Raw genomic sequence first — 22330 nt, 5'->3', positions numbered from 1 at the left:
TTGAGGGAATGTGGTCCCTCAAATGAGGATTGTTGTCCTGACACCATGCCACTAGGCTCTCTATCTCCTTCCTGTACTCTGTCTGGCTGCTGTTTGAGATTTGGCCCACTACTGTGGTGTCATCTGCAAACTTGTAGATGGAGTTAGAGCAGAATCTGGCCACATAGTCATGAGTGTATAGGGAATAAAGTAGGGTGCTGAGAACACAGCCTTGCAGGGCACTTATGTTGAGGATGATCACGGCAGAGGTGTTGCTGCCTATCCTTACTGATTGCGGTCTATTGGTCAGGAAGTCAAGGATCCAGTTGCAAAGTGAGGTGCTTTGAGTTTGTTTGGAATTATGGACTTTGAAGGGGAAAAATATAAGGGATGGGACTAGTGGGATTGCTCTACTTGAAGCTGGCGTGAACCCAGTGAACCAAATGGTGACCTGTGCGTGCATTATTCTATCTGTGCACCTCACAGCTAGTTCTGTATTATCAGCGAATTGGGATAAATTGTGCTGATTTTCCATCTAAGTAATAGGTGAGGGTCAACATTGATTCTTGTGGTATCCCCTGACCAACAGGCAGGAAGTATGAAAATGATCCACTTGTCCCTGCTCTGTTTTCTGTGCTTTTGTCAATCTTCTATCTGTACCGGAAGAGAAATGCACCATCACAGTCATGAAAACACAAAAACACAGTCATGACTTTGCATATTCCTCACTCGATCATTGCCATCAAATCGGATCAATCCCACCTTAATAAGAAGTTCAGAAGGGTTTGCAGGAGCAATTCCCTAGCATACCTGAGAATGATGAGGTGCAGTTGAGTGATGCCGTAATGTAGGCTACCAGCATACATGTTGTTTTTGCTGTTTAGCAATAGATAGAGCCAAGCGATCTCGTAAACAATGGATTCAGATCAAAGCTGTGCAGTTCTACCACAAGAGATCACAAATGGTGGTGGACAATTGACAAGCTAATGGAAAGAAGAGGTCTCAAGAACATCCCCATCCTTAATATTGGCAGGGACCAGTATGTGATGCTAAAGAAATGGTGAAATCATGTTCAACCGGAAGTGCTGAATAGATGATCCATCTCTGCTTCCTACTGAGGTTCTCACCATCCACAAAAACCAGTCTCCAACCAATTTGATTCACTCCACGTGATGCCAGGAAATGGCTTAGAGCACTGGGTAAAGCAAAGGCTATGGGACCATAAACTATCCCAGCTGTCATACTGAAGAACTGCTCCAGAACTAGCCTCGTCTCTAGCAAGTTGTTACGGTACAGTACCAGCATTTACCCAACAATTTGCAAAATTAACCTTGTATGTTCCATTTACAAAAAGCAAGACAATCTGGTGAATTACTCTCTAATCAATGCATTCTCAATCATCAGCAAAGTAATGGATGGCATGAGTGGCAATTTACTCACTAGCTCTCACTTAAGGATGGCCAATTTGGATTTCACCAGGACCACTCTGCTCCAGACCTCATAAACACCCTTGGTCCAAACATGACCAAAGAGCTGAATTCTTGATGAGAATGACTGCACGTGGCATCAAGACTGCTCTTGACTGAGTATGGCATCAGGATACTCTGGTAAAACTCAATGAACATAAAAGGGAAAACACTCAATGGCTATGGTATGATAGTTATGGTGCTGGAGGTCAATTATCCCAGTCCCAGGGCATCACTGGCATGAGTTCCCTGGGTCTGTGTCCAACTATCTTCAGTTCCTTCATCGGTGACTTTCCATCATAAGTTGGGAAGTGGAGATATTTGCCAATCCTTGCACAATATTCGAATCTGCTTACAACTCCTTAGCAGATGAAATAGCCCATTCCTACATGTAGGAAGACTTGGGCAACATTCAGGCATGGTTCATAAGTCGTGTTTGCTCCACAGAAGTGCCAAGCAATGACCGTCAACAAGGGAAAGAATATTACCACTGCCCTTGACATTCAGTTGCATTACTATTGCCAAGTTCCCTACCAACAATATCCTCAACTAACTAACAAAAACTCAACTAAGTACCAGGGCTACAAGTGTAGGAAAGAGGTTGGGTATTCTGTGGCAGATGACTCGCCTTCAGATATCCAAGGCCTTTGCACCATCTGCAAGGCACAAGTCAAGATGAGTACAGTGTCAAAAGTTCTCGAGGTGCTTGATACCATTCAAAACCATCCAGAACAAAGCAACCACTTTCATTCCCTCCACTACTAGCACACAGTGATTGCTCATTGTACCATCTATAAAATGCACTCACCAAACTATCTAGCGAAAACCTCCCAAAGCTGCAACTTCTACCTTCAAAAGGGGCAAAGACAGCTGATGCATGGGAATACACCTGTTTACAAGTTCTTCTCCAATTCACTGACCAATCTTGACTTGCAAATATATTGCTAGTCCTTCATTGTTGTAGGGTTTAAATTCTGTGGAAGTACCTTCACCAGAAGAATTGCAGGGGTTCAAGAAGGTGGCTCACCACAACCTTCACAAGACTAACAACTGCCAGCCATGCCAGTGATGCTTAGATCCCAAAAATGAATTAAAAACATTTTATTCATGCCACCTTTGGTTCTTTTGACAATAACATTCATTCCATGTCCCCTAATTTTTGATCTCCTTTGCCAATGGGAACAGTTTTTTTGCACCTATTCTGCCAATATCTCCATCGGATTTCTTTGGAACCACTCCTCTTAAAACCCTTATCCTGATCATATGCCCTTTGTGTTCCCTGCTATCTTTATGCATGTTCTCTTTTTGCCTCTCATTTCCCTTTTTCCGTTCTGGTAAAGGGTCTTCCATCGGAATATTTAACTTGTTCTCTTCCCACAGATGCAGCCTGACCTGCTGAGTGTTTCCAGTATTTTCTTCTTTTATCCTAGCTGCTTTAATTATACATTGCCCCAATGAAAAATTGTTTTCTTTTCCTCAGAAGTGGTGCTATTGGCCTATAAATCAACATCCTTATCTTAAACCAAACTGTTAAAGCCATCCTCTGATTCATTTATCCCTTAACTACTTTGAATGTCCTCAGGTAAAAGTTCTGAGATTATTACGATATAAGTTTTATTTTAATGTCAGCTGTAGTTCCTCGCATCTCTTCAGCCTAACCTCATTCTATTGAGGGACCATGACAACTGGACCATCTCCATTCAACATGTTCACTCTCCTGGAGAAGATGTCCTTAACATTGGCACTGGCCAGACAACACATTGCACAGTGAATTATTCAAAGAATAGTACGTTCTGACCACTCTGTCCCAACTTCTGCCAATTTGTTTACTAATCCCCTTTTCCGAAATCTCTCCTTCCTCCCTCCCCCCGCAGTAAAATGGTGTCTTGTGCAAAGGTTTGTGGTTAGAGTTCCCAATCTTTGTTCCAATCTATACAAGCCACCATTTTGATCTTGCATACGGAATGTGCACTTCATTATGCACTCTTTTTAGGTATGACATTGTGGAATAATAGAGGTTGTAGACCCACAAGGAACATATGCAGAATACTTTAGGGAAAAATAAATAATTTTAAATGCTTTAGATTTTACTCTAAAGTCAGCAGTATCCACATTAGAGTAGACTGTGTGTGTTTCAGAACTGCTCCAATGTGTCTCAGCTGATCTTGTTCTTCCAACCAACATGAAAAATGAATAAACTAGTCCCCTAATAAGTATAAACTGACACTCAAATCATAAATCTCTATTAGGTGTGTTTGTGTTGTATATGTGTACTGCTGTTTTTGTTTAATGCTCTGAACTTCCATATGAAAGAAATTGATGGTCAGGTTGTATTGTTAAATTTAATATTCTAATTCAGCACACATTGGAAAATGAAATTGTATTAATTAGCAGCAAAAGAGTAATCCACAATGCTATAATGGCTTTATAAATTGTTATTTATTTATTTAATACCGTGTTGTGGACATTGCTTCATTTGTGATGTTCCATGCACCATTAATTGGGTAAAATGGAGGGACCAATAAGGCAGCAGAAACAAATCTAACATTGCATTTTACTTTAGACTTTGCCCTTTTAAAAGTGAGAGTGTAATTAACAAATGTGTTTAAAGTAGTCTTCCTTTTGACTAATTATAGAGATATTTGATAAGATTTTTTGAAATTAGGGAACCAAATTTTCCTATTTAACCAAAGAATAAATAGTGTGCTTGCTGTAGCTAGTAAGGCCAAAAGTATAAATGATTTATCTAATATATACTAATAACCAATCTTTGGTTTTGGTTTTGAAAATTGGCAAAAAAATTTTTAAACGGCATTTTTTTTGCATACATAAAATACGTGAAGGGTGACAATGAGCACTTCTTGGCTGCATTTACCTATCTAGCTATTGTTGAATGATAATATCAACATTGCCACATCTTGTTTATTCCAGGGAAATGTAATTCATTTGTGTGTTGCTTACCAATTGTTTATTTTTTAGCTATCTAAATAAAATTTATCTGTTTAGATTTGGTATTGGTTATCATGTTGTTTACATTATATGAAATACATTGAAGTATTAAAGAACTTTTACTTCATTCCCCACATCTTTTGTCAGGGTGATGTAGGACTTGCCATGGGAAAACTCTATGGAAATGATTTCAGCCAAACTACAATCTCTCGTTTTGAAGCCTTGAACCTCAGCTTTAAGAACATGTGCAAGCTCAAACCATTGCTTGAAAAGTGGTTGAATGATGCAGGTTTGAGAGCTTTTCCTCCCCTTTTCTCTTTACTTCTGTCTTGAGGGTCAGTAAATTAAAGTGTTCTTCAATTATCAGTTCTGTAGATGTAGTGAACTTCAATAGACATTTTATAGTCTCAGAGAAGAGATCCTTCATTCTTCAAACTAGTGTACCTTGTTGAATGGGTTGTAGGCAAGCATTTGCTGAATATGCACATCTGACTCGTAATCAACATTACAAAATAGATTATCCAGTCATTTATCATTTTTTTCCATTTGTAGGATCCTGTTGTGAAATATTTCTGCAATTAGTGAATCTCAGAATTAGTTTTACAGTACTTTGGGTCATCCTGTGGCCATGAAAGGCACTACAGATATGCAAATTTTTTTCCCTTAAGTTAGATTTGCTTACAGAACATTTGGTGGGGAGAATCATTTTTGGTATTCAAGACTCAGTAGAAGAGTACACAAAAACACTTATTCCACACAATATTAAAAAATTACTCTGAGTTAATATCTGGATCCTGTTTGTCTCACTAATGGGATTTTATTGGCAGCATAAGAACCTTGGGGAGGATTAGCATAAAAACAAAGTTATGTAAACCCTCGAGAGACAACAATATATCTAGTGACTTGGGATTCCATACGGAGGCAAGATTATTGTCAAAGGTGCTCCAATAATACACAGGACAATGTTACTGTGACAAGTTTGATACTGTTTGTGAAAAAGCTACTTCTTTATGTTGACAATCTCTGAAGGAATACAGTCTTGAAAAATGTGAATTTCTGAAGAGACTTGGGACTTCTTAGATATAAGCATGTTTTTTGTTTTTCTAGCGTCCTAGTGATCACGATAAAGCAAATATAGATGCATGCATGTGATCTTTGCACAGTTTTCACTGATCCTTCGTCTGAGACATGTCATGAATCTGCCTGGGAAAGAAGAACTTTCCACACAAGTTAACTGGGTACTGTAGAGTACAATTCATAATCATTTTGATATCATCAGTGACAATAAAATTTTCCCTGTGTAGTGGGCTATTAGTTTTCTGTCACCAATTGATTTAACTTGTTTACAACAGTCCTATCTATATACGGACAGTTGGGAATAGGATTCCCTTTGAAAGCGAAAGAAAGAAGGTAATGATAAATTGCCAATGAGTGCATTGTCCCACCAAGCCGTAGGTAAACATAGGAGCTTATAATGAGCATGTAAACAACTAGTGTTCTGTCTCCATGCTTCTCAAACAGGGTGGAATCTATTCTCTGGATTTCTCTCTTAAAATGTTCATCCTTCCTAAAGTGTGGCCAGGATTGGAAACAATAGCCCCAAGTAGTGTTCTAAGTTTAGTTGAACTTCCTGGCTTTTGTACTCTCAAAAGCATTATGAACAGTTAATATAACTTTCCATCTTCAAAGGTTTATTCATAAATGTCTCCATCTTTGTTCTTGCAGCTGCTTTAAAAATTGCTTTCTTTCCCTCATAGAACTTCATCTGCCTTTGTGTACTCATTTCATCAATTGAGCTGGGTCCTCTTGAAGAAAAAACTGTAGGTGCGAGAAATGTGAAACAGAAAATAAATTCTGATTAAAAAGCTATTGACCTGAAACACTGACTCTTTTTCTGTCTCCACGGATTCTGCCTGATCTGAGTGCTTTCAGCAATATTATTTGTTTAGATCCTCTTGAAGTCTTACTATCTTATTACTTCTAGGTTTTGTGTACATTGCAAAATTTCAGAATTATGCCTTATATCACCAAATCCAAGTCACTATTGTATTTCAAAACCAGCATTAATCCCAATGTTTATACAATACGAGAAGTAGGTGTATGAGAATCCCATTGGGCCCTTTGTGCTTGCTGTACCATTCAGCAAAATCCTCTATCCCATATTTCTTTGTTCCCTTAGTATCCAAAAATCTCATTGACTGAGCAGCCCCAGTCCTCTTGGGTGGAGGATTCCAATGATTTCTTCATTTCAGACTGGGAAAATATTCTCAGTTCAATCTGAAGTTGCTGACGCTTTAATCTGAGATTGACCCCTGGATCTAGATGTGGAGGGGGAAAAGGCCTCCCAGCATTTACCATCTCAAATTTTACATTCCAGTAAAATCATTCCTCGTTCTCTTAATCTTCTGAGTTCACAAGTCCATTCTACTTCACAATTCCTGTTAGGACAATCTTCTCTTGTCAGGAATCAGTCTTGCGAATCTTCATTGCACTTCATTCTTGGATGGGTGGATCATTATTGTGCACTGTATTCTGGTGTGTTGTCAAAGCCCTCTGAAAGTGAAACAAGACTTTCTTTACATTGTACTCCAAACCTCTTGAAATAAAAGCTAACAAAGCATTTGCCATCTTAATTCTTTATCCATAATTGCTGTGTTCTGATTCTTTTAAATCTCTGCATGCTACCACTTACTAGTTTCTGTACCTTTCTATTCTTCTGGCATTTATCAATGGTATACTTTATCTGCCATTTAACGCCTATTTCTCTCTGTAATCTCTTTGCATCCTCAAACTTGATTTCCCTTCCTTATTTGTATTGTCATGGAGCCATACAGCATCGAAGCAGATTGTTTGGCCCATCAAGTCTGCACTGACCGTCAAACACCCATTTACTCTGATCTTACTTTATTCTCTTCACATTCCCATCACCTAGGTGCAAGAGTAGCCAATTAACATAGCAACCTGTGCGTCTTTGGAATGTGGGAGGAAACAGGAGCACTCGGGGGAGGAAAACCCATGCTGACACAGGGAGAATGTGCAATCTCCACATAGACCGCATCGGAGGTCGGGATTGAACCTGGGTCAGTGGAGCTGTGGGACAGCAGCCGTACTAGACTCTGCACTGTGCTGGCCTTCTGTCATTGATACTGATTTATAAAAAGCAGAGGTGCAAGTATTAATCCTTGTGGCACTTCACCATTTCTTCATGCATGTTGGTATTGATTTATTGTTGTTAGCAGGATCAGCAGACCTGGTTTCCTATGTCAGGCTTCCTAGGCTATGATCGTCAAATCAGCTTTGGAAAAATTATCTGAGGAGCCATCAACAGATCTGCATGATCCAAATGTGTGTAGAAAATTTGCACTTCCCTGGAAAAATCAGAGGAAAGTGCTGGTCCTTATACATCAGTGGCTTTGCTAAGGAAGTGTATTTGGCATGTATGCAAACAAAAAAAGACAGCCAACCCATTTATGCATGTAAAGCCTTATCTGGACCCACCTGGTGATAGCAGGATATTTTGCATTGTTTGAGAACCCTTTAGACAGGGATGGGAGTCAGGTTGATCAGCTGGTATGCTGCTAATGAACTTCATCCATTGCAAGTCCCAGGCCAGCCTATCCACCTGCAAAATTGTGATGTGAATGGTATCATCTCACTCTCTGCATAAGCCCAGTGTACCCTGAAATAACCCTGGATTGAACACTCTCTTATGGACCCACAATGAGATGATAAGTCTGTGGAAACTTGGAACAAAAAAATGGGAGGCCTCATCCATTTTTTACATTTGGAACCTCTCTGCTCATCCTGTGTTACTAATGTGCTGAATATGCTTCTCTGATAGGGAAACATTATGCCCACACAAATATCAATCTTCCTTGCTGAATGACAGCTGCATTATCGATGGCTGCCCTAAGCTGTTGTACTGTTGGAATAGTACTAGTCATCTTTAGATTCCATAGGAGAAAGGAGTGGCAAGCAGAGGATGACAAACACACTCTGTGGTTATGCCACTGCTACACACAGAAAACCAGCACAACCCCAGCAACCACCCACAAAGAGTTGTAGCAAGTATGACCTTGACATTGGGATCACAAGAAACATGACAACAACAGAGTAATTTCCTATGGAAGTGGAAGAGAAATGAACCATCTGGGAGTCCTACACCATTGCCATATCCAAGTTAACCAGTCAAGAGCCAGCATGGTGAAATGATACTTTTTTGCAATAATTGCATTTGGGATGAGGAGCAAACCATGTATCACAGTTCATTCTTTCTGCTGCTTGAGCCCTGCATGATTTGAGATTTTTCTGAGGCCAACTTGTGACATTTGCATTGTGGAATTGGAAAAATCAATGACTTTGGTGGGTGGACACAAAGAAGACCTACTCTTTTCTAACTTTATCTGCAACCCATTTGAGCACTAAACTGTAGCATCTTGTATCTTCTGAAGATCCAAGCATACTGCATTCCTGGTTTTTCTATTAAGAACATAAAAACTAAGCCTGGCCGACTCCATTCATCACAGCTGATCCCACCTCAGCTTCATTTTCCAGCACCAATCTTCATATTCCTTGATTTCCATATATGCCAAAAATCTATCAGTATCTTTTTTAAATGAACATAATGACACAGCCTTTCACAACTGTCCAGAGTAGAGAATTCCAAAGGTTCACCAATCTCTTGAGTGAAGAGATTACTTCTGATCTCAGTTCTGAACAGCCTATCCTTTATTCTCAAACTGTGTTTGTGATCTCAGACTCGTCAGTCAGGAGAAACATCCTCCCTACATCTAGACTGGCAAGCCCTTTCAGTTTCAATAAGATTTGTATCCTTATTTGCTCTCTGTCACCTACTGGACTCTGACGAATTCATTAGCGTGCTGATGGTTTTTCTAATGCCCCTTTTTGTTTTATCTTGTTTATTATTCTGTCAATATTCTGTTTGTCGTAGCTGTGGGAGAATGTCACTGGAAATTTAGCATTTATTGCATAGTTCTGTTGGCCTTTGAGAAGTTGTGTTCTTGAACAGCTGTAGATTGTGTGGTGAAAGTACTTCCCATGAGCTGTAAGGTTGAAATTTCCAGGATTTTGACCCAGTATCAATGAAGGAATGGTTTTATGTTTACAAGTTTATGTAGAACTTGAAGATGATGGTGCTCCCATCTCCATGTTGTTCTTGTCCTTCGAGATTGTGGATCTTATGGGAGATGCAGTCAAAGTTCATACTGTAGAAAAGTGTCGTTGTTGGAGATTGGTTAAGGTTATGGATGAGCAGGGAATTAAAGGGCCTGCTTTGTCCTAGATTGTGACAAGCTGCTTGACTGTTGTAGAATTTGCATTCACCCAATGTACTCTTGACTTGCATCTAGTAGACGGAGGAGAGGGATAAGATAGTCAAAAGATTTATTTTCCTTGGTGTTCTGAGCTTCTGACCTGTGCTTGTAAACATGATAGTTTTGGTTCTGGTCCAATAAGTTCAGGTGATGGAAAGCCTGCACTTGGCTGATAATGGGGGTCTAACTGGTATTGCCGCTGTATGCAATAAGACTTTGACACTTCTCTGAGGTTACTGCCCATCAAGTACTCATCCAGGTAGCTAATTAATCTGATGAGATTTTATGCCCCTGTCATCCTTGCAGATAGTAAGTTCCAGCTACCCACGACTCCTTGGATTAAAAGACGTTTCCTTAAACTTCCATCTAATCCTCTACAAATAACCGTAAATCTATTACCCCGTTAATTATGCCATGGGCAAAAGTTCCTCCTATTCACCTTGTCTAGCCTCTCATACTTCTATGTACTTTAATTTAAATCTCCCTTTAACCTCTGCTGTTCCAAAGAAAACCCAGCCTACCCAATATTTCCTAATAACTAGAACTTTCCAGCCCAGGAATATTCTTACAAATCTCTGTACCAACTCTAATGCTCTCAGGAAGTAATGTTCCTCTGACTGTATGGAGATCTCTAGCATAGTCTCAGCATCACTGTGGATGTCTTATTTTGTTCTGCATTTCAACCTGTACAGCCTCGTTCATCTTTCTGAAATGATATCTCGAGCCACTCCTGTAGTATATGAATATTGTGACAGGTGTCAACCACCACCTGCCCCCCCCCCCCCCAACCCCAACCCCAACACATGCATATGCAAACACAGACAGTCAAATTTTGTCTTTATGTCAGAATCTTATCTCATCTCTGGAATTTATCTGGTTTATCATGTCTTTTAGAAAAGGAAATATTCCATCATTACCATCTCTGGCCTACATGTGACTTCAGACCTACCAGTGTGATTGACACTTAAGTGCCCTCTGAAATGACCTTGTAAACATTCAGTTTAATGGCAAATGGACTTTACACTGAAGCTCAGATTCCAAAAAAAAATTAATAAATAAAATCAGCTCTTTTGTCCATGTCTGTACCCACATCTTATCTTGTCTGGAGTTGAGAGCAACTCAAGTGAATGCTGGTGAGCAGATTATTGATAAGTGCTGTTTGACGGCACTACAGGTACCATCTTCGATGATTGAGAGTAGGGTGATAATTATTTGAATTGGATTTGTCATGCTGTTTATGAGCAGGACAATTCCTGTGCTATTTTCCATTTTGTCAGGTAGAGTTGTTGGAACATCTTGGCTAAAGACATAGCCAGATCTGGAGAACAGCATTAATACTTTAGCCAAGATGTTGTCGTAATGTATAGCATTTGCTTTGTCCAGAATGTTCCTCTATTTCTGATATCACATGGAATGAATAGAATTGTCTGAAGACTGTCTTCTGTAATGCTGAGTCCTCAGGTGGTGGAAGATAGTTACTTAGTGCACAATTTCGGCTAAAAATGTCTTCTGACATTTCATCCATGTCTTTTGCACTGGCCATTGTCATTTAAAGGGTAGCGGTCTTCACAAAGTTCCCCTCATTAGTTCTTTAATTACCCATGACCAACCATGACTGGACTCGGCAGGACAGCAAAGCTTGGAACTGAGTTAAGGGTTTGCTTAACTCTGTCAATCACACTGCTTTTGTTTTGCATGCATGGAATCTAATACTGTAGTTCATCGTGCTGCAGTTGCACAAAACTTTGGTTAGGCCACATTTAGAGTATTGTGTACAGTTTTGTCGCCACACTGCAGGAAGGATATGAGGCTTTGGAGAGGGTGCAGAAGAGGTTGCCTCGATTGGATTGCACTAGCTATAAGGAGAGGTTGGACAAACGTGGATTGTTTTCTCTGGAGTACTGGAGACTGAGGAGTTGACCTGATGGAAGTATGTGAAATTATGAGGTATAGAGAAGGTAGATAGTCAGAATCTTTTTCTTTTGCTGAATTGTTTTATAGCACTGTGTTCATCACTCAACCGGCTGTATGTGCATTTACCTCAATGTCGCACTAGTCAGACTGAAAGGGCCACAAGCCACTTGCTGAGTGCCCTGAAATTACAACTCCTCAAAACAACAGGCCAGGACTGACTTTTCTTTGGTTTACAAGAATATACTAATGGGATGCTGCATCATTCTCCAAGTATTTGAGCATTCCTCACAGCAGTCCGGTGGATTGATCAATTTGGGACAAAAGTATGGGAAATGCAAATCCTCTAAATTTATGTATATGACCATTAAATTCCCACAGAATCACAGAAATATTTGAATGAATTGATCAAATAGATTGAAATCTTGCTTCAGTTTTATTTCCTTTTATTCAATATTGTTTTTGCTTTTAACAGAAAATTTGTCAGTGGACTCTGCACTGTCAAACCCCAGTTCCCTGGCTTCTCCAGGTCTGGGAATCGAAGGGCTGAGCCGCAGGAGAAAGAAACGCACCAGCATAGAGACCAATGTTCGAGTGGCCTTAGAAAAGAGTTTCCTGGAGGTCAGTCACCAGAAATGAGCTGCTTAGTGATACAGAACACATTCTATAATATGATTTGGGGCTGTTGACTTGCTGACCACAGCTGTTTCTTGTCATAATGTGCATATTTAACGAGTTGAATTTATTTTCTTAATTTGAAAGTATTAACAGTTTTGCTGTTGATCTGTGGTTAATGATAAAGTTATGCCTTATAAGGCACTCCTTATTGATTTTTATTAATATTCAAATGGAGAAAAATAGACAATTGTTTTCATCTTTTGTACACCAATGAGATACCAAACCAAAAGCTGTCTGCATCTAAGTATAATCAAATGAGTACTCGGTATTAATAATGCTGTGAATACCATTCATCTTTAAGACCCCATTTATGTATTGGAGAACTGATATACACTTCCTCTCCTGCCAACGGGAAAAATTTGTCACTTCCTTTATTAGTTTTCTTTGGTCTAGTCTAGTTGATGGTAAGAGATGACATTAATTTTCAACTAATAAAACAAAAAAATCAGGAAATTCCAATGATACATGAATATTGTAAAATGTATCATTGGAATTTCCTGATTTATTTTTTGTTTTATTAGTTGAAAATTAATGTCATCTCTTACCATCAACTGTTCATTGACTTTTCAAAAAAAAATGCAATTATTTGTAGCTTGTAATATTAAATGGTAATAGAATACTAATTTTTAAATGGTCTAATATGTTTTGCCTTTAAAGAAGTATGGTACTGTTTAAAAAGCTTTGCTTTTGTAACTTATAATGATGTAATTTAAAATTTCTTACCCGTTTGTTCAAATCCCTCCTTTGAACTGCCCCTCCCTTTTTCTAACCACCACCAATTCTACAGCCCACCAGTTCTATAACTTTGCATTCTTCCAATTCTATACTTTTGCATGTCCCAATTTCCTTTGCTTCACTAGTGGCAAACTGTATTACAAACTTGACTTTGTTCACTGGTAAGTTATCAGTTGAAGAATAGTTTTTTGTTTGGATGAGATGCCATTAACGACTAATATCTGTGGAACTATGTATGACTAAAGATTAAGGGGCAAAGCTCTAGGACATGTAGAACATTCTGATTTTAGTTAGCATTTCCATGGGGTCCAAACTATAGGAGTTTGATTCATGGGACTACTTGCGCCACCTGAGGGTGGAGGGAGGGCACAACTGGGCATCTGCTATAAACTTCAGGGCATTAGCATAACCTGCAAGCCACCACTTCACATTGCAGCTAGGTTTGGGGCATGTGATGGGTGTCAGGTTCAGAAAGGATGGGGAGGGAAGTAAATGTGGAGGAAGTTGACACCAAGTAAGGAGCCAGCGAATAGTCTAAGACTTTGATGGCAGTGAGGAGAATTAGATGGCTGCCAGGGCTAGAAAGGGAGCCCGCATCAAAGCCTTTGTCCTTGATTTATTGCTGGATGTCATCTTTTCCAGCAGATTGGTGACATGATAGATACTCGCCATATTGTGAACTTCACTCCCACACCTTACCATTGTAACTGTGGTTCTTGGCTTGGCTCCATTTCATCCGGAGGGAGGAGGTGGTCGGGACAATTAAGCAGCCATATTATATTCCTCTGTCTGTAGTGAATCATGGCTTGGGCTCTATGTAAACAACAGAACTGAGGCTTCTGCTGCTGTGTTTCTCTCTTTCTCTCTGGAGAGAGCTTCGTGCAACCCCAAATCACATTAGAGTTCACTGCACCTGAACAGTCAACTCCATCACAGGCCATTACTACCTGTGACTGATTGCTAGTTACAATTGTAATCAGCATTATGTTGTTTTCTTAAAATATAACACAAAATCAATATGCAGAACGTTTATTTTTTTAAGCTATGTTTTTCTCTGTTCTGCTCAATTAACACATTTTTATATATAAAAAAGTGTTGACTGCTGTTTCCCTTAATAGCGCGCACATTTAATTGACAATTCTAGTGAATGTAAATGAGAGCAGAATCAATATCACTTATTCATTAACATTTAGATGTTTATGCTGATTCGTATCATTTTTTTGCAATGAGATATTTGGTGTGCATAGAAACCCAAAGCCACTCTTTGAAATATCCAAAAACCAAAGAAGAAATATTGTGAAGAAGAATTTCTGGTCACTTGAGGCAATGTCCCCCTACAGGAACATATCCTACTTATCTAAGTATGTAGAATTTGGGTATGTATTGACCAGAGTAGAGTGAATATCACATAAAAGACAATTGCTCAAAGGATTTATACTTGAAGATATCTAGATCTCAAGACTATAGGATCAAAGTTACACCTACTGTTTTAATGTCCTTAGCAACACAAGATTTCAGAAGGACCTATAGTATCTATGTACTGAACACAATAAAGAATTAGCTGGCTACTTTCTAACTTCTGTTTTATATCATGAGTTCATTGACCTTCAAATTACTTGATAACCGCACCCTTCCCCAGTCAGCAGCCATTGAGCATCCACAACTTCCTGGAACAATTAATGTGTGAATTCTCTTCCTTAGAGAAGACAGAACTGGGATCTCTTGCCATTGCACTGTCCCACCCACACAACCACTCCCAAGCTCCTTCAAGAAATTTCAGATAGAAAGAGGATGAATATGCACGGAAGGAGGGAAGAGAGCACAGGGATGGGTACAATTGGATCTGCTAGGCCAAGTGTAGGATATGTTATGTTATGGAGTACATATGTATGTTGCTCTTAATACCTGTGCACAGTTAATGTCTTAGGCTTGGGAGTTCAATGTGCTTGCATTTCCTCTCCAAATCTGATTTGAAAGTGCTTATTCGTATCCCAGTGATGGATAATGGCAATGAATAATGGGCCTTTATTTGAACATGTCAGTTTTCAACATCTTAAAATTGATTCCTTCCTGAGAAGAACTAACTATTATGATCCAGTGCAGCCTCCTGCCAAAATATCTCTTGCCCAGTAATGAAGCAGCAAGCATGTCTGGAAGAATTTAATTACTTCTAGTCTAGTCGGATGGTTCAGTCCTTGCAAGCCCTTAACCCATTTTCCATATTTTACTCAGAGAATTTCCTGTTGCTAGAATGGTGTGCATTTTAGTTAAACAGGTTATATTGAAATAACACTGCACTTAAGCAGCACTTTTGCAAGGAGGAATGCATGAACTAAATGATATCATTTATTGGATTACTGTTGATCCATGGAGAAATCTTGGAGAATTGACTGGTAGGATAAACTATGTTCTGTCTTGTACAGTATTTGATATATAATTTAGATCTATTCTGCTGTCAACTTACTGGGTGAACAATTTACAAGCAGCTGCAATTACTCTAATTTCTACTGATTTCAATTTTTTTTTCAAAATAGTTTCAAATTTGAAAACAAAACAGTGATTTCAAAGCGGCAAGCCACATTAGATGCCACAAGTAACAGCTGTGTATCAGGTGGCAAAATGTGAATGATCAATACCATAAGATTATCTTTAGAATATTTAAGCTATTATAATTGTAAAAATCTTAATTGGCCTGAAATTGCTGGGAAATGCTACTGGTTCTGCACCAAACTGCTGGGATTTATCTCTAAGTGTCAGGAAATTTGAGACAACCTGAAAAACGCACAGGATCCTAGTTTGTTAGTTGTAATTCACGGGTTAGTTTATTTCATTTTTGAATTGTAATTTATTTTTCGATGTTTTCTTGTATCTTAATAATTCAATCTTAATAAATTTTCAGGATTTTAATGCTATGTGGATGTTTTAAGTGTCAGTTGGCAAACCCTGTTGCAGGCCTGATGCAGTGCCAGTTTTTCAGCTGTTAATAGGCAGGCTTCTTTTGACCTTTTGTTGATAGCACTATGTTGATCAACCCCTTTTGTGAAGCATCTTGCTAGTTTGGATCAGGATGGCTTTAGACAGCAAATTGTCGCCAGCAGATTTAGCAGAAGTAAGGTTATACTTAAAAGGTCTGCTGCATGCATGCATGAATCACCATGGTTCTAGCTCAGTAAAAAAAAATGTCATTATGTGCTACGTATAGATAAAGAAATATTCATTCACATCTGTGGAAAAAAAAAATCATTTTTGCAGAACCAAAAGCCTACCTCGGAGGAAATCATGATGATTGCTGATCAGCTGCAGATGGAAAAGGAGGTGATCAGAGTCTGGTTCTGTAATAGACGCCAGAAGGAGAAGCGGATAAATCCTCCCAGCAGTAACAGTGGCACTACCACTACTACCAAAACAATTTTTCACAACCCCACCTCCATGGTAGGAGAACATTTATAAAATATAATCTAAATAATTTATTGCAATGTGCCATTTATATTTGTACTAATCACAAAATTTATTTAGCAAAAGTCCTTTATGCAGCTTGGCTCAAGTAATGTGTACAAAGACTTTGATGGCTAGAAAACTGAAATTTGATGCAGTAGCACATTTGTAAAACGATTGGTGATTGTCACTAAAATAGTTAATGCAACTTGTATTATTTGCTTACATGTATTAAACCAATGTATGAAATACAGGCCATAATTTGCAAACAGAAATTTGGGTTATTCACATGAATATTTAGCGCTTATTAATGTGTCAGATTGTGGATAAAGTTGTGTTTGGATGGCTTGCTACCAAAGAGAGTTGAGCATGTTGAATACTTCATTAGTTGCTGAATTGTGATAGATATTTAAGGAAATAACACATGCGAAGAGCATTTACTGTTTATGTTCACTCTGGGGATATGTCATTGACAAATCAGGAATTTATCATAAATTTTTGGTTGCCCGGTGAAGATGGTGGCAGTGGACTCTATTGTTTGTGTGTGTAGGGCATTTTCAACTAAAACTATCACCTGTAGCTGAAATATCATTGCTGGGGTCACTCACTGTGGTGAGTTCAAAATACCTTTTGGGCAACAGTGTTTTTATATGACAGTTTTGAACATTATTTTACACAGTAGTTTGTGAAGAAAGGCTGTTGCCATCTTCTCTGGAGTTGCTTTGTACAATCACCAATAGCTGATAACTCCAAGGCCTGTAGCTTAGTTCTTTAGCTGTTACCTTTTCCTAGACATTTTTGAAACTCCTTTTGGAGGTTGTTTGTGAACTCTACAACCTTTAAAGTCACTCTGTGCTCGTACGTTGTAATTAAGCCATTGAATCTGCGGATTTCTACAGCAGATATTGCCAAGTGCAATTCAGCTGCTTTTGCCTGGCATAGAGAACACCAGTAGTAAATAAGTTAAACTATTATATATGCATGAGCCTACATGTGTGCTGTTTATGATATTCAATCACTGATTTTAGGTAGTTTATCATTAAAATTATGATCAAAGATTGAGTTCAGGGCTAGGCCTAGTTTAGCCCTTAATATATTCAGAAGAGTAAATCTGAAAAACTATGAAACTAATAAATTGCATTAATGCCCAAGGAGAAGGTGAGCTCATCTTCACATATTGGCTCTAGTACCTTCAAAAGATTTTGCTTTCAAGTTCAGCATATTTGCAATTCTATTTCAGAGGGCACTAAAGATGGAACTGCGTCAGATAAGATTAATTCTAAATTTAAATGCAGAAATGTTAAAAGATTTAAAATCATTGACTGAAACAGGGCCTGCTTCAATTAATTAGTAATAATTGGGGGAAAAAAATCATCCTCATGATTAATTACAGTTCTCAGATTTACATTACCTCAGAGGAATGGATATTTATGTAATTTTCAGATGAGGTACAAGGGTTTTTATAACCTAATTCTATTTAGTTTTTGTTACCTGTCTGTTGGAAGATCAAACTTAAAACAAAAACCTTTGCTTTTTTATGGTCATGCAAGACTTCAGCAAGTCCTTTTACAGGCATGGTCTAATAGACTTGCCCTTTTATGAAGAGTTTTATGGATTGGATGAGTCTGAGGTCGAAAGGATCTCATTCCAATTTTTGTTTCATGCTTTTCACAAGTCATAAGTAAAGCCAACATGCATGCAAATTGCTGGTGTTTATCCGTAAGGGCCTAAAAGTATCCAAGCATTTAGTTGTTTGCAGGGATTTCGCTAATTAATGTTCCTATGGTCAAGGTTAAAAGGTAATCTCAGAGCAAGAATGCTTCATAGATTGAAGTTTATATTATTACCTCCACCAACCCCAGTTTGCCCATTGACCTCGCATTAGAACTCGTGGAGGTGATTGAGAGGTGAACAAAATAGATACATCTGATGTAGCTGCTGCTGTTCAACCTTTTCACTGCTACTAAGGTGCATTTGCATTACTCAAATTGTTGATAAACCTGAATCCGATTGCATTGGATTATTGTTCATTTCCCAAGCGTCAGAGTGATCCCTTATCCTTGGGGTACCTATTTGTCTTGTGGGTGGAACGGGGAACTTCTAGCCCCAAAATTTTAAAAAGTCCTTTATAGGACCCCATTCCTGGGAATTATTCTAGACTTGATTTGTCAAAAGTAGCTGAGTGCCTCTCTGTTCGATGGTTGATGATTGATTACCCTTCCTTAACAATTATTAACATAGAAAAAAAATATAGCAGTTATCCATTCAGTTTTGTGTGTCTTGGTTACCACATTTGCTTGCAATTACATTGATTGCATGTAGGAATTCTTTGGAACACTTGAAAGAAATGACCCGTGCCACATAGTCAGGTCTAGTAATTGGCTAAAGTTGGATTCTCATTAATTGTGCACCTTGCTCTGGGAAGCTATGTGTTATCAAATGCTAGTCAACAGATTGTGGGTGTGCTCCTCACATTAAGATCCCCAACTTGCATGAACAGAGAAAACCTGATCCATCATCTGTATTCTTTTTTAAACATGTGCCTATTTTGCACGTTCTTTATGTTTTTCAAATGTTCAGAACTTAATTAGAATATAGAACAGTACAGCACAGGAACAGGCCCTTCAGCCCATGATGTGTGTGCTGACCATGATGCCAATTTAAACTGCACATCTGTCTGCCTGTGTCTACATCCCTCAATTCTTTGCCTGCTCATTGTGTTTGTCTAAATCCCTCAGTGCTTATGGTATCTGCTTCCACCACTTCCGCTGGCAACGTGTTCCAGGCATCTATCATTCTTTGCATTAAGAAAACTTAATGCGCAAATCTATTTTAAACTTACCCCTCTCATCTTAAAGCCCTCCTCTAGTATTTGAAATTTCCACCCTGGAAAAAGACTCTGACTTTCTATGCTTCATAATTTTATATCCTTCTATTTGGTTGCCCCTTACTGTCCAACATTCCAAAGAAAACAATCGAAGTTTGTCCAACCTCTCCTTTCTTTAGGGCTTCTGTCTGGTGGATTGGCTGTTTAAAGGCTTAGTCCAGAACTACCAGAACTTTGGCATGAAGACTTCAAAACCGAAACTTGGTGTTAAGATATTAGCGCTATTACATAACTGGTTACCAATGTGACAATAAATATATAACAAAGTAATTGCTTTTAGAATGTTTCAGATATGTGCTCAGATGCTTGTTTAGCATTTGCAAAATAAATCTCCATACACAAAACATTTTGCGCAAATTGAAAAATAAAGGACGTATTTCCAAGACAAACCATTACCTGGATCTTGCTGATCCAAAAGCCCCTAATCTTTGCTGGATCATTACGCCATCTGTGTAACTGTGTTTCCATTAACATTGTTGCTGTTAGCAATAAGTCTCTTGATTATTTGAGTACAAGTGTATGCATGCAACAGCCACTGGTTGCTTTGTTTATAGACTGCTTTCTTCAGAGTTCAGGTAAATTAGAAGCATGACCTGTTTTTAAATTGCCGCTCACTGTCTCATTAGCTCAGGTATATTTCACATTTCATTTAATTAAATGCTTTCTAATAGAACTCTAGGGGGCTTGTTTTCCTCTGCTTGACATCCCAATTATACATTCAGGGAGTGAAGTGGGAAAACTGAGATGAGACGATATTTGACATCTATACAAATTGTTGCCATTCTTGTAATCAGTCTGGCAGGAACTACTTCATCGTGTTTCAGAAATTTAAGTATTTAAAATTTATTTTATGAGTGGTTAAATAATCTTGTGTTGATCTGTAACTAGTTTTCCTCTAAATTCTATCTTTTTTGTAGGGCTGGTGGGCACCAATGCAAATATGTAAACAGACATGCACATGTGTATGCATAATGAACTGGATGGGAACGACATTCATTTTCTCCATCACTAACGTATTGTGGCTACGTTCTGTGCCATCTACAAAAATGTACTGGTTATAGTCACCAAGATGATGATGGTATTTCCCAAACCCACAACCTATATCACCAAGTTGCAGTCACATGAGAACACCATACTGCAAATTCTCCTCCAAATCACACACTAGAATGATTTGGAAATATCTAGCCATTCTTTCACTATGGCTCAATTTAAACCCTGGCACTCCTAACCCAGCACTCATTGAAAGGACTGCAGCAGTTAGCTGTCCACCCAGTTCCTTCTCAAAAGCAGTTAGTGATGGGCAACAAATGCTGGTCTTGTTAGTTATACCCTCATAGAAATAAAGGTCTTTGGAAAATTTTCAAGAGATCACCTTCAAGTTATAAGCAAATTAAGTAATCTTTTTTGGCCAATCTTTTTTGAAAAGCAGTCTGATTTTTTTAAACCATAGTGCAAGAGATCCACTTTGATTAGCAACCATTGAGTCAGTTGGGGAGTTATTAGAGACCATGTTCCTGTTTAGCAGGATATGGGGCCATTTTTTTAAACTTCCTTGAGAAAAGGATAATTAAGGAGCACTACTGAATGTGAAGGAAGTGTGAGTTTTATCATTAGAGTGGAATATTAATCTGATAAATCTTATTGGCCCAATGTGACTTTTTGGACTGAAGATTCTCTTGCCACCTTAAGCACAAAGATAATTAGAAAAACTCTATAATCTTCTGCAGCATTAGTATCTTACTTTGAATGATTACCATCACTAGCTTGATTTTTTTGTTTTTTTTTCCCCCAGAGTGCTCATGATTTCATTCAGTTTATCATAACCACGTTAAGGACTCTTGATAAATGTCTACTCCATACCAACAATAAAAAAGAATCCATGTCATTTGCTATGTCTGCTTGTCAACCAGCTGCTTCTACTCATACCTATCCTTTCCTTACGTGAAATACGAGCAAATTAAGCTGCTGCAATGTCACATTTATTTCACTTGTAGTGTTTCCAGACCTAGTGCATGCCAGCACAGTTTTTTCACTCTCCACCCTAGTGGAATATCTGTAATTATGGCTGCTTGGAAAATATGCCATAAGATTGAGAAGATTCTAAGCCTCCTATGAATTTACATTAAGAATAGGTCAGCTTCAGATTGCAGTTAATCTGATGTGTGTGTAGTTTGACCCTGACTACTTGCAGTTCTTATTGAGATGTGACAGGGGAGGTGAGAGGAATGGTGAGATTACTATTTGGCCATCTTCTCACTAAGTCATAGTGAAAGGAATACATTAGCAAAAATTGGGTTTTTTTGCTCTCCTTAATTAATGCATAATTCATGAAATTCAGAGTTGGCCCTCAAAATTTAGTCAACACCTGGTGTCAATAAAAATTAAATGTGCTTTGTCAATAAAATGATTTTAAAAGTTTTCCATAAGCTATTAATAATTGTTTGATTTTGTTTCTACCCTACAGATTAATATTATTGAATGTTACTAAATGTCCGGATTCTTTTAAATAGGTGGCTAGCACTAGTAACCTTGTGACAAGTAGTACACCAACTACTCTGGCTGTAAATGCAATGCAGATGCCTGTATCCAGTGCTGGTGTGACAAGCTTCAGCATTTCAGGTGAGAAGTTGCTGCTAATCAAACAAGTATAGACAGGTAATGTGATCCAATTTTTTCTAACGTACCTTTTGAATTTAAATCCATTTTAACAGTAGTAATGAAAATCTACTTTCTAAGTACCAAGTTACAGGGTTTTTCTTTGGGACCAGCTATAAGTGTAGCCAAATTGATTCTGATTTACTTTATGAATCAAGAGGGAAATCACTCCTTCCATTGTAATTCATTGCAATCTGAGTGAATGGAAGTCCCCAATTTATTACTTGAAGGTGGTGTGAAACAAGATGATCAACGGTCAGATAGTGAAATTGGACAGATAAAACATTCCTATGCGATTTTTG

The 22330-nt window shown here is 38.4% G+C and overlaps 1 protein-coding gene across 1 annotated transcript in view; it reads left to right on the top strand.

Moving 5' to 3' along the window:
• The window catches only part of LOC127569412 (POU domain, class 2, transcription factor 1-like), a 149898-nt gene that overhangs the window by 84221 nt on the left and 43347 nt on the right, over nucleotides 1-22330 (top strand). The window contains 4 exon segments of the mRNA XM_052014027.1: nucleotides 4542-4683; nucleotides 12114-12259; nucleotides 16304-16483; nucleotides 21884-21992. Coding sequence (XP_051869987.1) covers nucleotides 4542-4683; nucleotides 12114-12259; nucleotides 16304-16483; nucleotides 21884-21992 — 577 coding nt within the window.

Source organism: Pristis pectinata, chromosome 4 (assembly GCF_009764475.1).
Source record: "Pristis pectinata isolate sPriPec2 chromosome 4, sPriPec2.1.pri, whole genome shotgun sequence".
NCBI classification, from domain to species: Eukaryota; Metazoa; Chordata; class Chondrichthyes; order Rhinopristiformes; family Pristidae; genus Pristis; species Pristis pectinata.
This window is presented reverse-complemented; position numbering and strand designations above follow the sequence as displayed.